This window comes from Nerophis ophidion, linkage group LG04, assembly GCF_033978795.1.
Source record: "Nerophis ophidion isolate RoL-2023_Sa linkage group LG04, RoL_Noph_v1.0, whole genome shotgun sequence".
NCBI classification, from domain to species: Eukaryota; Metazoa; Chordata; class Actinopteri; order Syngnathiformes; family Syngnathidae; genus Nerophis; species Nerophis ophidion.
Genome location: NC_084614.1, coordinates 21,318,493 through 21,334,873, shown reverse-complemented (window position 1 = coordinate 21,334,873; position 16,381 = coordinate 21,318,493). Strand labels below are relative to the sequence as shown.

At 38.9% G+C, this 16,381-nt stretch overlaps 1 protein-coding gene across 2 annotated transcripts in view; it reads right to left on the bottom strand.

The window, feature by feature from the left end:
* The window catches only part of arhgef1a (Rho guanine nucleotide exchange factor (GEF) 1a), a 49,040-nt gene that overhangs the window by 15,825 nt on the left and 16,834 nt on the right, over positions 1 to 16,381 (bottom strand). For both annotated transcript variants that reach the window (XM_061897403.1, XM_061897404.1), the window contains 5 exons: positions 8,708 to 8,775; positions 8,477 to 8,540; positions 5,423 to 5,555; positions 289 to 398; positions 69 to 212 (listed from right to left, as the gene is read on the bottom strand). In XM_061897403.1, the coding sequence (XP_061753387.1) occupies positions 69 to 212; positions 289 to 398; positions 5,423 to 5,555; positions 8,477 to 8,540; positions 8,708 to 8,775 (519 nt within the window). The remainder of the gene's footprint in view (positions 1 to 68; positions 213 to 288; positions 399 to 5,422; positions 5,556 to 8,476; positions 8,541 to 8,707; positions 8,776 to 16,381) is intronic.

The following is a 16,381-nucleotide window of genomic DNA, read 5'->3' as shown; positions in this document are numbered from 1 at the left end:
TTGTGTATGTGAGCGCAGGCGTGCTTTGTGTTTAGCAACATGGGTCATGATTGATGATATATATTCACCATAAATGACATCCTGCCTCTTGATGACGTTTTTGCAGTGTGCGTGGAGGTAATCGGTGTCCACGGCCATGCTCCACGAGTCCGCCTTGAAGTCCTCGCCCTCCAGCTCCATCTCCTCCAGGATGGAAGTGTAGTAGAGATCTCCTGAAGAGGACCATTAACAAAACTTACAAAAGCGTCACTATTATCGCACGAGTCGTTCACCCTAAATGAATAATACCGTCATCATTGAGGGACTCCACCGACATGGCTCTGTTCCTGAAGTTGAGGGAGTCTGTGGACTGGGACAGGATCCGACGAAGCCCCAGAGGCGAGTCGTCATTCAGGTTTCTGCAGCACGTACATTCACTTACTTAACTTAACTTTACTTAACTCTAACTTATAATAATAATTCACCCCTATGCAATATCCTACCCTAATACCCTACTGTGCAATACTACCCTTCGACTAAAATACGTCCGACACTGATTTTTATTCATTACTCCGGTACTCTTGTCTTGTTCTGTGTATTGTACAGTATTTTGTATTTCTATAGTGTTTGTATATTGTACAGGATTGCATATTATTTTTATTGGATAGAAGTCTGTTTATTTCAATTGTTAGTTTTTTTCCTTTATGACCTCTTGTGTTATTTATTTTTTACCCCATATTTGTTCCCACTACTGCACCTTAAACTGGAGTCCTTAATCTCGTTATATGCACATATAATGACAATAAATTCCATTCTATTCTATTCTATTATTAAATTTGCTAGTGGGGCTGCACGATAATACGTTGTGTACCCCTCAGTCCTCAATGCTTTAGGAGCTAGCTGCCCTGGACAATGGGCTGAGAGCCAGGGGGTTTTAGCTCATTGGCTAGCACTGCTCGGGTATTGTGACTTGTGGGTCGCCGGTTCAAGCCTAAGCGCATGCACAACTTGAATGAGGATTGAGAGAGATAATTTAGTGGATGATTTATTTAGCAAAAATTATGATTTCTTCATATTAATTTAATTTAGGGCTCCCTCAAGTTGCTGACACGGCCACTCTACCAACCGAGCTATTCAAACTTTTTGCCTGTACTGTATGTTTGTTCCCTCCAATAATAATTAAACACATACAAAACGAGTGAGGTTTGGAAGTGATAATTTAGTGGCTCATTTATTAAGAAAACATGTATGATATATACTGTAAGTATGACAAAGAATCACTATTTTGTAACAATAATTAGTAGGCTGTTGGAAGGGTGAATTTAAAAAATAATAATTCATGTATACTCCCACAAGCAAATTATGTTTTGTTCAACTAAGATAGCTTTATTTAAAAACATTTTTATAATCATTTTATCATCTATGTACCGTATTTTCCGGACTATAAGGCACACTTAAAATCGTTTTTTTTCTCAAAACTCGACAGTGTGCCTTACACCCGGTGCGCCTAATTTAAGGAATAAATTTGGTTGAGCTTACCCACCTTGAAGCAATTTTGGAATCAGAAAAATACTTAATTAATCCCAGAGGGGAAATTAAGAGAAATTATGACTTTTTTTTTTTTTTGGTACATGGTGTAATGATAAGTGTGACCACAAGCTATCCATACAGTTAGGTAAAACGGAATCCATCCTATTTGGGTCCCACATCAAACTTAAGAAGGTCAGTGACTTCACTATAAAAGTGGGTGACATTGTTATCACCAGGAAGGATGAGATCACCTACCTAGAGGCTAATCTTTCCTGTGATAAAATGGCAACCAAGGTGATCAAAAAGGTCAACCAAAGAACGAGATTCCTCTACAGAATCTCCTCTCTGGTCAACAAAAGCACCTTGAGGAGTCTAGCGGGAACTCTCATTCAACCCTTCTTCGATTACGCTTGCACCTCCTGGTACCCCAGCACCTCCAAAACCCTCAAATCTACACTCCAAACATCCCAGAATAAGTTAATCCGGTTACTTTTAGACCTCCACCCCAGATCACACCTCAATCCAACCCACTTCTCCAAAGTGGGCTGGCTCAGGGTGGAGGACAGAGTAAAACAACTTGCACTGAGCCTAGTCTATAAAATCCGCTACACCTCCTTGATACCGAAGTACATGTCAAATTACTTCCTTAACGTAAATGACCGCCATAACCACAACACCAGGGGGAGCTCCACAAACCACGTTAAACCCAGATTCCGATCTAACAAAGGTCTTAACTCATTCTCTTTCTATGCCACATCAATGTGGAATGCACTCCCAACAGGTATAAAAGTAAGTGCATCTCTATATTCCTTCAAAACCGCTCTAAAACAACACCTCCAGGCAACTTCAACACTTTACTAATACCCTCCTCCATTCACATCCCATCTTCCCGGATTATAAACAACTCAAATGTACTTATTATGTATATACTTGTTCTTATGCTATCTGAACTCACTATGTTCTCTGCTGGCTGTACATATCCTACTAAATAAGACCTACACTGTTTCAATGTCCACATTTCTCTGTTGATGCAATTGTTGATGACTGAAGTTCTGATATCAACCAAAGCTCCTCATCCCACCCCCCGGATTGTAAATAATGTAAATAATTCAATGTACATACTATGATGATTAACCTGTGTGATGACTGTATTATGTTGATAGTATATATTTGTACCATGAATTGATTAACGTGGACCCCGACTTAAACAAGTTGAAAAACTTATTTGGGTGTTACCATTTAGTGGTCAATTGTACGGAATATGTACTGTACTGTGCAATCTACTAATAAAAGTATCAATCAATCAATCAATCAATCAATCAAACCAATAGATAGCAGTCAAACATAAGAGATAAGTGTAGGCTACCGTATGATGGCAATATGTCTCAAGTAAACAACTCCAACATTTTATGTTCCATTGAAAATATAGAACATTACACACGGCACTCAAAAATCTATCAAAATTCTTTAGTACGACTTTGGTAAGCTATGAAGTCGCACCACTTGAAGGATTGTACTGTGCTTCAACATACGAGTATTATTATGGTGTGTGTATAAGGTAAGACATTATCTGGCGTTTTGTTTTACAATATTATGCAAAAGCAGCTTTTCTTACCTTCTGGTACCTGCTGATTTTTATTTGGGATCTGTATAATTCCTGAAGAATTAGCCGTAGTTGATAAGCTTCTTCTATTTCTCTATCTTCTTGTTGTGTGACATTCATCCTCCGCTGTTGCCATTTCTAATACAAAGTAGTGTAAAGTTATTACTTATATCTGTCAGTAAACTCGCCATGAAAGCATGGAAACATACCGGTGTAGTGAGTTTACTTTATTCACCCAAGTAACTTTAGTTATCAGAGAGTTGCGGTCGGACGGTTTTTAACATGACACATTTCCTGTGTTGTTTCCGGATGAGGAGATGCTGCTCCGTTATTGATTGAAGTAAAGTCTTAATGTCATTAAAACAGTTAGCGCCATCTTTTGACACTTCTTCCACTCCCATCCTTGCACGCTACATCGCCACAACAAAGACGACGGGGAGAAGAAGCTGCCGAAGATGAGCCACGTAAATAAGACCGCCCACAAAACGGCGCATCCAGAAGCGACTGTCAGAAAGCGGCTTGAAGATGATCTATAAAACAAAATCTATGCAACATTTGACCAAATAACCACCATTACATGTTATGTAGACCATAAGGAAGTGTTTTATATTTAGAAAAAAATAATAACAATATGACTACTTTAATTCGCCCTATAATCCGGTGCGCCTTATATATGAAAAATGATCAAAAATATATCATTCATCAGCAGTGTGCCTTATGGTCCGGAAAATAAGGGTATGTTTGTTTTCTAAAAAAAAACAAAAAACAACCTTACCATAATAATTAAGTTAAAAAAAGGTGAGTTTTGGGGGTGATAATTTAGTGTTTAGATTTTTTTTTTTAAACGATACATACTGTATGTTTGGTAAACAAGCACCTTTTAGGAAGGGTAATTTTTTTGTAAATAATAATTTATATACGCTCCCACAAATATATATTGTTCTCTTCAACTGAGCAATTTTTTTAATCATCTATGTATGTTTGTTCCCACCAATAAAAAACCCTCCAATAATAGTTAAGTACAAAAAAAAAGTGAAGTTTGAGAGTGATAAATTAGTGAAGGATTTATTTTGGTAAAAGATAATAATGTCAAACTTGGACTTGGTCTTGGTTTGTTTTCCCGAGGTGCGAAGCAAATGGAGTGGAAACATCTTTATTTTAACACTAAAACTGAAAACAGGAACCAACAAAAAGCGCGCACAATGGCGGTACAAAAAACTGGGCTATGAAACAAAAGACTAGCACAAAGGCTATAAACTACAAACATGAAACAAAAACACTTGTGCTATGGCATGTATAACAAAAACGTACGTGGACAAAATGGACATCATTGCAAGGCATGAAGCAGATAATCGAGGGCGTGAATGAGGTGATGTTGCCAGACTGACTAATTGGTAACTGTGGCTTAAATAATGAACATGATAAATGAAAACAGGTGTGAGACAAGAGAGGTGAACTGATTGGTTGTCATGGTAACAAAATAGGGAGTGAAAAAAAAAGGAACTTAGAGTCCAAAGGGTCAAAAGCACCTGGTAATCCTAGGCAGTCTCCCATCCAAGTACTAACCAGATCAGACACTGCATAGCTTTGAGAACAGATAAGATTAGGGATGCTCAGGGTAATATGGCCATACAAAACTCATGATCAGACATGACAGAAAACTAAATCAGTTGGCATGGTAAGACAAACAAGGAAATGCAAAACAAAACTAAATGTCCAAAAAACTAAACATAGCGTGACCAAAACAAAACATGAACCATACGCGTGACAAATAAATGCCAATTAGTAACCTAATGGAAGCGTACACAAAAAAATCCTAATTTATGTATGCTCCAAGAAGCATATTTGGTTTGGTATTTTATTTTTGGTTTACCATTTCTTTTTAAACAAAATACAATCGTATTTTTTTTCGCTTAGGTTTTGCAATAGTTCAACTAAGATTTATATATTTTTTTTATCTAGCCTATATATATTTGTTCCCTATATTTTTTCAATAAATAAATGGAAAAAAAACTCCTTTAAAATGTACAAAAACAACAACAAAAAAAGAGTGAGGTTTGGTAGTAAAACGGTAACAAATGCTAGCTAGCATTGTATAAATCTCACTCCCTGGGTTTTTAGCGCGTTGGCTAGCGCTGCTCGACTTCTTGGATTTTTAGATGCTGGTTTGAGACCTGTGCGGGCTGCAATGCTAAAAAATTGCTTTACTTTTCAAATGATTAACAGCAATGTGCCACCCAATGTTTTCTGTGTTAAAAGACAGCTCAGTGCAAAAGAACACACCCACGCAGACACTTCCACCATTCTCACCCTGCGATGTTGTTGGTGGAGACACTTTTGGACAGCATGAGGCTGGAGCGTCCTCTGCGGGATCCGAGAAGGGAATGTCGGAGGCTTTCGGAAGGGTAGATGGCTGAACTCGGGCGCTCACGCATTACTGGATCTATTAGGGGGAAAGTTGTGTTACAGAAACACATACCGTATTTCCTTGAATTGCCGCCGGGGCGCTAATTAATTTAAAACCTCTTCTCACTCCTGCGCTTACCAAAGGCATGCGGTAAAAGTAAGCATGCGCTAATTATTTAAAAACCTCTTCTCACGCCGGCACTTACCAAAGGCATGCAGTAGAAATTTGAGTGTGATGTAAGCTTGGACCTTAAATCCTATTGAATAGCTCTTAATCTTCATCCCTTTATGCGATGTCAGATTACCGATATTGAAATCAGCCTCCTCCATTTTGAAAATTATGACAGGGGAAGTGAATCTCGTGACGTCACAAGTTTAACCAGGCGGTAATACTAAGCATGCACTAATTATTTTGCGAAGCGAGTTTGACCCGGCAGTAATTCAAGGCAGGCGCATCAAGCATCTCAAGCGAGAGTACTGTAGAATGTATACTGGAATCTACTTAAGGGTAGTCAGTGTACAGCTTGTACCGTGGTACATATTTACTAACCACTGAAAGCACACAGCCATTATTATCTAAATAGCTGGTAACACAAGAGCAAAAAAATTGTGTCAAGCCTGGTGGTGGGGCTGCATGAGTGCCGCCAGCACTTGGGAGCCGCGGTTCATCCAGGGAAACTAACTCCAACGTGTTCGCTGGCAGGTGGACTCACTTGTGTTTCTAGCCATTTAGACAATAAAGGCTTTGTCTTATTATTTTCTGTGTCATCTGCGCTGCTATCCAAGTTATACCCTCACTACCCTAAAGCAGGGGTCAATGATGTTTTCCAGGCAAAGGACCCCAAAACTGGTGGAAACTGAATCGGGGACCCACTACTTGTATAAAATTATATTTTAAATTAAACTGGTTTGAAAGGTACAGTTGTGAAATACTAAGATATTCAAATAATACATTATAGCACTGTTAGTAACCAGCTAGCAACCTGTGCTCTAATGGCTACCTAATTACCAGCTGGCTACTGGCAAGCTAATTGCTAGGTGGCGGCTAGTGCGCTAAACTCCAGCTGGTGACTGGTGCGCTAATAGCTAGGTGACAACTAGCGAGGTAATCGTTAGCTGGCAACTGGCACGTTAATTTACAGCTGGCAACTAATGTGCTAATCGCTGGCACTCTAATCGCTAGCTGGAGACTGGCACACTAATTGACAGCTGACAACAGGTACACTAATCGCTAGATGACCACTGGTGTGCTAATAGATAGGTGAAAACTAGGACAACAATCACTAGCTAATTGCTAACTGGCAAATGAGGTGCTAATTGCAAGCGGACGCCTGGGGCGCCAATCGGTAGCTAATAACTATCTCGGTAATCACTAGCTGGCATTAACCGCAGTAATTGCTAGCTGATAACTAGCATGTTAAACGCTAGTCGGAAACTGGTGTGCTCATCGCTAGTTAACAACTGGTGCGCTAATCAATAGCTAGGACCTGTCGCTTGAATTGCTAGCTGGCAACTAGTGCGCTAATTGTTAGCTATCTCAAATGCTAACATGAATAAAATATTATCATTATAGTATTCATGTTTGTATTCTAAATGATAAACTACACTACGGTGTGTCGTCTCAATGTTAATGTGTATTTGCATCCGTGGTCAAAAGTTTACATACACTGATCCGCCCCCGCTGCTGGCTCCGCTGTGAACGGGACTCTCGCTGCTGTGTTGGATCCGCTTTGGACTGGACTCTCGCGACTGTGTTGGATCCATTATGGATTGAACTTTCACAGTATCATGTTGGACCCGCTCGACATCCATTGCTTTCCTCCTCTCCAAGGTTCTCATAGTCATCATTGTCACCGACGTCCCACTGGGTGTGAGTTTTCCTTGTCCTTATGTGGGCCTACCGAGGATGTCGTAGTGGTTTGTGCAGCCCTTTGAGACACTAGTGATTTAGGGCTATATAAGTAAACATTGATTGATTGATTGACTTGTAAAGAACATGATGTCATGGCTGTTTTGAGTTTCCAATACTTTCTACAGCCTTTGTTTTTGTTTTTTTGATACAGTTATTGGAGCACATAAAAAAAACAATCATGAAGTTTGGTTCTTTTATGAATTTATTATAGGTCTTCTGAAAACGTGACCAAATCTGCTGGGTCAAAAGTATACATACAACAGTGTTAATATTTGGTTACATGTCCCTTGGCAAGTTTCACTGCAATAAGGCGCTTTTGGTAGCCATCCACAAGTTTTAGGTTGAATTTTTGACCACTCCTCTTGACAAAATTGGTGCAGTTCAGCTAACTTTGTTGGTTTTCTGACATGGATTGTTTCTTCAGTATTGTCCACACGTCAGGAATTTGGGAAAGCCATTCTAAAACCTTAATTCTAGCCTGATTTAGCCATTCCTTTACCACTTTTGACTTTTGTGTTTGGGGTCATTGTCCTGTTGGAACACCCAACTGCGCCTATAACCCAACCTACGGGCTGATGATTTTAGGTTCTCCTGAAGAATTTGGGGGTAATCCTCCTTTTTCATTGTCCCATTTACTCCCTGTGAAACACCAATTCCATTGGCAGCCAAGCAGGCCCAGAGCATAATACTACCACCACCATGCTTGACGGTAGGTTTGGTGTTCCTGGGATTAAAGGCCTCACCTTTTCTCCTTCAAACATATTGCTGGGTATTGTGGCCAAACAGCTTAATTTTTGTTTCATCTGACATCAAATGGACAAATATAAGACCTTCTGGAGGAAGGTTTTATCTGTTCTTTACAAGTGTATGTTCTGAACATGACTGTAAATACATTCAAATTTGTGGGAATATTTCACGATCCCCTGCAATACCTAAGCGGACCACCTGGGGATCACTGAACCCTCGGTTGAAGACCTCTGACTCCGAGTGTACTTTCTATACTAATGTCCATTGAAAAGATCCAAATAAAAAGAAAGGTATCTTACTTCTTGAGCGCAGTGTGACATTTTGCAAGGATGAGTTGTTCCGCATGAGCGCTGTCTTCTGCTGCTGTGAATGAGAAACATAAAAATACGACTTATTGTTATTGTTCCGCTGACAGTGTCCATTCAACAGCTCATATTATTATTATTTTTTTTTACAAATGTTCAATGACTAGTATACACTTCTAGACAAATTTCTACTCATTATTCTACAAAACATGGCTGGTTTCTCACCCGCTGTTTGACTTTGGCACAGTTTGGTAACGTGTCCCTGCAGCGGTTGTGGATAGTCACATTGCATGCTGGGAAAAAAAATAAAAAAATGAGACTTAGTATGTTTAAAAAAATCTCAGACGTGTTAGTCAGATGTGTCCCTTTGAGTGTGTCTAAAGAAGAAAAATCTCTCATCACCTTTACTTATTTGCCCCACTTTTGAGAGAAGAGGCGCTGACCCAGAACCGATCCCAGGCTTTTTGTGGCCCTAAATAAGATTTTGTTTGTGGCCCCATGCTGGTCTTTAATATCACTGGTGTAACATACTGTGGGCTATGGGGCAGTCTAGTGAGTATTGTAACACAGTCGTTGTTCTGAAGGTTTGCATGTTAATATAATAGTTTCTTTAAGTTCTACATTTAGGAGATAATTTATGTTCAGGGATTATTATTATTATTTGTTAATTTGATACCTCTTAAAATGCTTCAAAGTGAAAGTTAAAGCTCTACTATGCAAAGCAAAAGCCATTTATCAACATCCAGAAACGCCTATCTGTAAATTGACCCCCTTAACGCGCTTCAAAACTCACCAAATTTTACACACACATCAGGACAGGCAAAAATTGCCATCTCATAAAAAACCAAACCCCAAATATCAAAATTGCGCTCTAGCGCCCCCTAGGAAAAAACACAGACAAAACTGCTTGTAACTTCTGTTAGGAATGTCGTAGAGACATGAAACAAAAACCTCTATGTAGGTCTGACTAAGACCAGGGCTTGAGTCGCAGCGGCAGCAGCCAAAGCGGACCCGACCAACGCTGCTTGCAGCTTTAATTATTATTATTATTTGTTTCTATTTACTACGTTTTGTTTAGGAAGCTGAAATGTGCATATTTAAGTTGTGTAACCGTTGTTATGGTTTTGTTGCCACGGTGACGGGCATTTCCATTTTTTCTACCAGCTGGCGGAAATAGAAATGCCCGTCACTGTGGCAACAAATTAACATGCAAACCTTCAGAACAGTCGTGATATCACGCTTCTAAGTTAGCGGCTTGTAAAGGTGACTACGTGGGTGTTATTTCATGTCTGGAGGGCATTTTTAAGCATATTTAGAAAGTCGTAAACAGTTTTTTTTTTTATGATGTAGCGATGAAAATATTCTATTTATACTTAATTCCTACTTCGCAGAACCAATTAACAGCTATAAATGAGGGATTACTTTATTACTCTGGGTGTGTGCATATAAGACACAAGCAACAAAAATGCAGTGCAATTATGTTTATGATTATATATCAAGCGGTGACGTGCTGTCCGGGGAGCCAAGTGAGGCAGTGACTCATCTGCCACCTGGTGGCTTAACCACGAGATGTTCCAAAACGAAGTAATAAAACAAAAGAAGTTTTAATATTTCCCTTTTGGTTTATGCTTTCTATGTGATTTTGGTGTGGTTCCTGTATATTTTGATAATTTTCATAGTCAAAATCGTGGAAATTCCATGTTTCCTGATCAAGACAATGCAGCAGATGAGAAGTGAGGCAGACACAGGCGGTGCCTCCACGGCTACACAGTGTGTATCGGGCGTGCGTGCAAAGGGGCGCATGCTTGTTTCCACGTGGAAAAGGCAGGTTTTGAGGCAGCAAGTACCTCTGCCTCAACGTAGGGGGCGATATATTGTCCACTTGCAGTTCAATGCCTCAGCAGTACTCTGACTCGCCACACTGGGAGAAGTGGGGGCGCTCAAGCTAGCAGACACAGGTCTCTCTAGCACAGGGGTCACCAACGAGGTGTCCGCGGGCACTAGGTAGCCCGTAAGGACCAGATGAGTAGCCCGCTGGCCTGTTCTAAAAATAGCTCAAATAGCAACACTTACCAGTGAGCCGCCTCTACTTTTTTAAATTGTATTTATTTACTAGCAAGCTGGTCTCGCTTTGCTCGACATTTTTAATTCTAAGAGAGGCAAAACTCAAATAGAATTTGAAAATCCAAGAAAATATTTTAAAGACTTGGTCTTCACTTGTTTAAATAGAGTCGTAAAATGTTTTACTTTGCTTCTTATAACTTTCAGAAAGACAATTTTAGAGAAAAAATACAACCTTAAAAACGATTTTAGGATTTTAAAACACTTATACCTTTTTACCTTTTAAATTCCTTCCTCTTCCTTCTTGACAATTTAAATCAATGTTCAAGTATTTTTTTTCAATTGTAAAGAATAATAAATACATTTTAATTTAATTCTTCATTTTAGCTTCTGTTTTTCCGACGAAGAATATTTGTGTAATATTTCTTCAAACTTATTATGATTAAAATTCCCCAAAATTATTCTGGCAAATCTAAAAAATCTGTAGAATCAAATTTAAATCTTATTTCAAAGTCTTTTTAATTTCTTTTAAAATTTTTGTTCTGGAAAATCTAGAAGAAATAATGATTTGTCTTTGTTAGAAATATAGCTTGGTCCAATTTGTTATATATTATAACAAAGTGCAGATTGGATTTTCTAAAACATGTCATCAAAATTTTAAAATTAATATTAATCAGGAAAAAATACTAATGATGTTCCATAAATTATTTTTTAAATTTTTTCAAAAAGATTCAAATTAGCTAGATTTTCTCTTCATGTTTTTCGGTTGAATTTTGAAATTTAAATAGTCGAAATCAAAGATATACTATGTTTCAAAATTTAATTTTCTTTTTTTTCGTGTTTTCTCGTCATTTATACCGTTCATTTAAGTGTTTTTTTCATCATTTATTCTCTACAAACAACCTTCCGTAAAAGGAAAAAAAATGTACGACGGAATGACGGACAGAAATACCCATTTTTTAATATATGTAGATTTATTTATTAAAGGTACATTGAGCAAATTGGCTATTTCTGGCAATTTATTTAAGTGTGTATCAAACTGGTAGCCCTTCGCATTGATCAGTACCCAAGAAGTAGCTCTTGGTTTCAAAAAGGTTGGTGACCCCTGCTCTAGCAGAAACCAGCATTTTTTTCTTTTCTTTTTTTTCCATACTGTATTTATAAAAAAACATGTCATTTTTATTGGAGTAAGCCAGCGTTTGTGGGTGTTTTTTCTCAGATGCAAAAATATTGTTTAATTACTTGGAATGAAATTGAATTAAATGAATGTTTCTGCCAGTATGGAGGTTTATATAGTGTATCCAAGATGAAATACTTTTCTAAACTGGATTTTAAGACCAAATGAATGCGGTCATACAAAGTACGTTTTCATGGAGGATAGCTATTGCTGCTTCAGATACAAATACAGAAAGGTAATATCCACTCACAATACTTGATTTATTTTGTTAAAAGCAAGAACAAAAAGTATTTAATAACAACTTTATTAAATAGTTTTTGGGCCCATTTATCATATCATAATATCATTATGATAACGTTTTTATGAAAGCGAATAACTCCCTTTTTTTCCTGTAACTCTAACGTGCAACCTAAATCAACAATGGCAATAAACAAAAAGACTACAATGACAACTACAATTCAGTTAGATCCAACATGTTCAAAAGTCATGTGTTTATATTCTACATCAGTGATTCTTACCACATCTATTAGTACACCAAATATTTGATTTAATATTTAAGTACAGTGTTTTATTTTCCTATATTTAAACACAGTGTTACTGTTCAAACTGTGTGTAATGTTGGAGTGTTCAAAAATATTCAGTGTAATTGTTTAATAAAACCACTGCCTTGTTTTTGAGGAATACTTGTGCCTACCAGTGTTGTCCCGATACCAATATTTTAGTACCGGTACCAAAATGTATTTCGATACTTTTCAGTACTTATATAAATAAGGGGGACTACAAAAAAAATGGCATTATTGGCTTTACTTTAACAAAAAATCTTAGGGTACATTAAATTTATGTTTGCTATTGTAACGTTGTCCATCCATCCATCCATTTTCTACCGCTTATTCCCTTTGGGGTCATGGGGGGCGCTGGTTCCTATCTCAGTTACAATCGGGCAGAAGGCGGGGTACACCCTGGACGAGTCGCCACCTCATCGCAGGGCCAACACAGATAGACAGACAACATTTACACTCACATTCACACACTAAGGCCAATTTAGTGTTGCCAATCAACATATATTGTAATGTTGTCCTTAAATGAAATAGGGAACATACAAGGAAACTGTCATTTCTCATTCTATTTTGTCAAAATTATTTAGGGACAAGCTGTACAAACGTATTGTTAATCAGCTTGTTCATTTACTGTTAATATCTGTTTATTTTCTCTTTTAACATGTTCTATCTACACTTCTGTTAAAATGTAATAATCACTTATTCTTCTGTTGTTTGATACTTTACATTAGCTTTGGATGATACCACATATTTAGGTATCGATCCGATACCAAGTAGTTACAGGATAATACTTTGGTCATATTCAAAGTCTTCATGTGTCCAGGGACGTATTTCCTGAGTTTATAAACATAATATATATTTTTAATAAAAGGAAAAAATATTTTGTGACGATAAAAAATATTGATGTAATCATAGTAGTATTGACTAGATACGCTATTGTACTTGGTATCATTACAGTGGATGTCAGGTGTAGATCCACCCATGGCATTTGTTTACATTCAGGGTGCTAACTTGCTGTTAGCAGTTAGCTATTGTATCCTACTGCGGTGTTTAGCTATTTCTCGTCCTGCAGGGATGGTACTTGTAAGAAATGTACTTTATTTGCCTCAATGGAGGCGAGGATTAGTGATTTAGAAGTAGCTAAAACACTCCCGACCGCGGATGGACGTTCGCTGCTAGCTAGATAGCCATGTCTTAAAGCACCTCTTCCTGAGGGTGTTTCAGTGTTATAGTTTCACCTTTATCTTTATTTTTTAGGCCAAAATGCGTCCGTTCTCCCTTTTCTGTCTACACGCAGTGTCTGTTTGTAAGTACTCTGTGATTGTGCGCTGCCGAACATGCTCCCCTGATCGCAAAACCAGCAATGTCATGACATGATGACGCATCGTCATGGCCGGTACTTTTCAAACAGAGTATAGTACCATTTTTGATTCATTAGTACCGGTATACCGTACAACTCTAGTGCCTACTATACAACTGTAATTTTATTTTGGTTATTGTGGTGGTATTTTGAGAGCCCCATGTTTTCTGAGTTGGTAAATGGCAAAAGAAGTTTGAGAACCACTGTTCTAGATAGTGTCCAAAGTTTATATGAAAAGGTTAAGAAAAAATAAGTTGATACTGTGAATACTTTCCGGATGCACTGTAGGTCCAAGGGGGAAAAAAAGTGTTCATTATCTCCTGTCGCAGTAAAGACTATTCAAAACTGTTTTGCAGCTTCGACATTAACCGAAAAAGTAAACGACACTCAATAAATGGGAAAAAACTATAAATTTAAGAAAACAAACTACATATTTGGGGAAAAGGTTCGGCCACACCAGGGATGTCAAACTCAAATACATCGGAGGGCCAAAAAAACAAATTTGCTACAAGCCGGGGGCCGGACTGGTTCAATGTTTATTAAAACATGTTAAAATGATTGCACATAACCTATTGAACCAAGACCTAACGCACTGTACTGTATGTGTGGTGTTCGGGTCTGTGGGACTGTTTTAATTTTTTATGAAAAGAAAAATGATACAATTAATTATTTTCACTAACTTTGGCTCATTTTCCGTGAAGAACATATATCAGAATACATATTTAATAACCACACACCATACATCCCACCAACACATTTCTATTACATATAAGATGTCCGGGTCCACAGGAGCCGGGGTTAATAGAAGTGTGGAAATTGATGTTCTGTGTAACACACACACACACACACACACACACACACACACACACACACACACACACACACACACACACACACACACACACACACACACACACACACACACACACACACACACACACACACACACACACACACACACACACACACACACACACACACACACACACACACACACACACACACACACACCAGGCCTCGACAGGAGGAGGACAGAGTGTAGGCACACAGAACATCAGAGGGTCAAATGTGCGAGAAAATGAGAGCAGACAGTGTTGACAAACAATGTTGCAACCTTGTGTGGGAACCACAGGTGCAGAAACACAAAAGAAGAATCCCTGTGGGATGCAGAAACTGGCAGAGAAATTTTCCGTGCAACTTTCATATTGTCGTTATTCAGCCAGCATTTGTTGGTCTGATGGACGCGTTGCATTTTGTGGCTGTAAATGCCTCACAGTCAAGCACTATTATGTTAAAATACTGAATAGATGTTTATTGGGATAAAGTAAACATCTGCAACGGGTCCATCAGACCCACAAGCGCTGGCTGATAAACAAAAACATGAACATTACACAAGGGTTAAATGAGTAGTCCAACATTTTTGTATGGCTTTGTCACTAATTTCAAGTGAAAACATTTTTTCAACAGGCTCACAGACAAATTTTAACTTCCTTCAGAGAAAACTCACTTGTCCTGTACATTAAATGAAAAACGCAGTATTTTCTTATGGCTCCGTCAGTTAATTCAAGGTAAAAAAAATGTCAACAGGCAAACAGTAAACAAGTAAATGCCCTTCAAAAATAAAATATGTTCCTTAATATCAAGATGAATGCATAAATGACAACTTTTTTCCCCAAACACAATATAGAATGTGAGATATAACAGGAGAATGCATACATTTATCATTTGTTTTCAAAACGGTTACAGAAAAGTGGGACCCCAAAAATTTACTGTCGGACCCCATTTTTATGACTTGATGGGGGTCCCTGGGACCCCATTTTGAAAATTCCTAGCGTCAACACTGATGGAGTATTGGTCCATGCAAAACAGCAGCAGGCGGCTGTGGCCTGCGGGCCGGTTCTAATACTAATCTAATTAAGGGACGGCGTGGCGCATCGGGAGAGTGGCCGTGCGCAACCCGGGGGTCCCTGGTTCAATCCCCACCTAGTACCAACCTCGTCACGTCCGTTGTGTCCTTGAGCAAGACACTTCAGCCTTGCTCCTGATGGGTGCTGTTTAGCGCCTTGCATGGCAGCTCCCTCCATCAGTGTGTGAATGTGTGTGTGAATGGGTAAATGTGGAAGTAGTGTCAAAGCGCTTTGAGTACCTTGAAGGTAGAAAGGCGCGAAACAAGTACAACCCATTTATCATTTATTTAATCAAATATCATCCGATAATTAGATAATTAGATTAGATAATTAATTCTCGGGCCGGATCTGGCCTGCGGCTCTTGACTTTGACACATAGGGCCTCCACTACAAACTTAAATAATATGGTTGTTTTAGAAATACGCTCATAAATCTGTCACAATGACAGTGTTCAAAACAATGCTCAATTAGCAATTATCTCAATGGGCTCTCTGAGCTGCAACCTTATCGTGGTAGAGGAGTTTGCGTGTCCCAATGATCCTAGGAGCTATGTTGTCCGGGGGCATAAAGCCCCCTGGTAGGGTCTCCCAAGGCAAACAGGTTCTAGGTGAGGGATCAGACAAAGAGCAGCTCGAAGACCTTTATGAAGAAGAAACATCATGGACCCAGATTTCCCTCGCCCGGACGTGGGTCACCGGGGCCCCCCTCTGGAGCCAGGCCCGGAGGTGGGGCACGATGGCGAGCGCCTGGTGGCCGGGCCTGTTCCCATGGGGCCCGGCCGGGCACAGCCCGAAGAGGCAACGTGGGTCACCCCTCCAATGGGCTCACCACCCATAG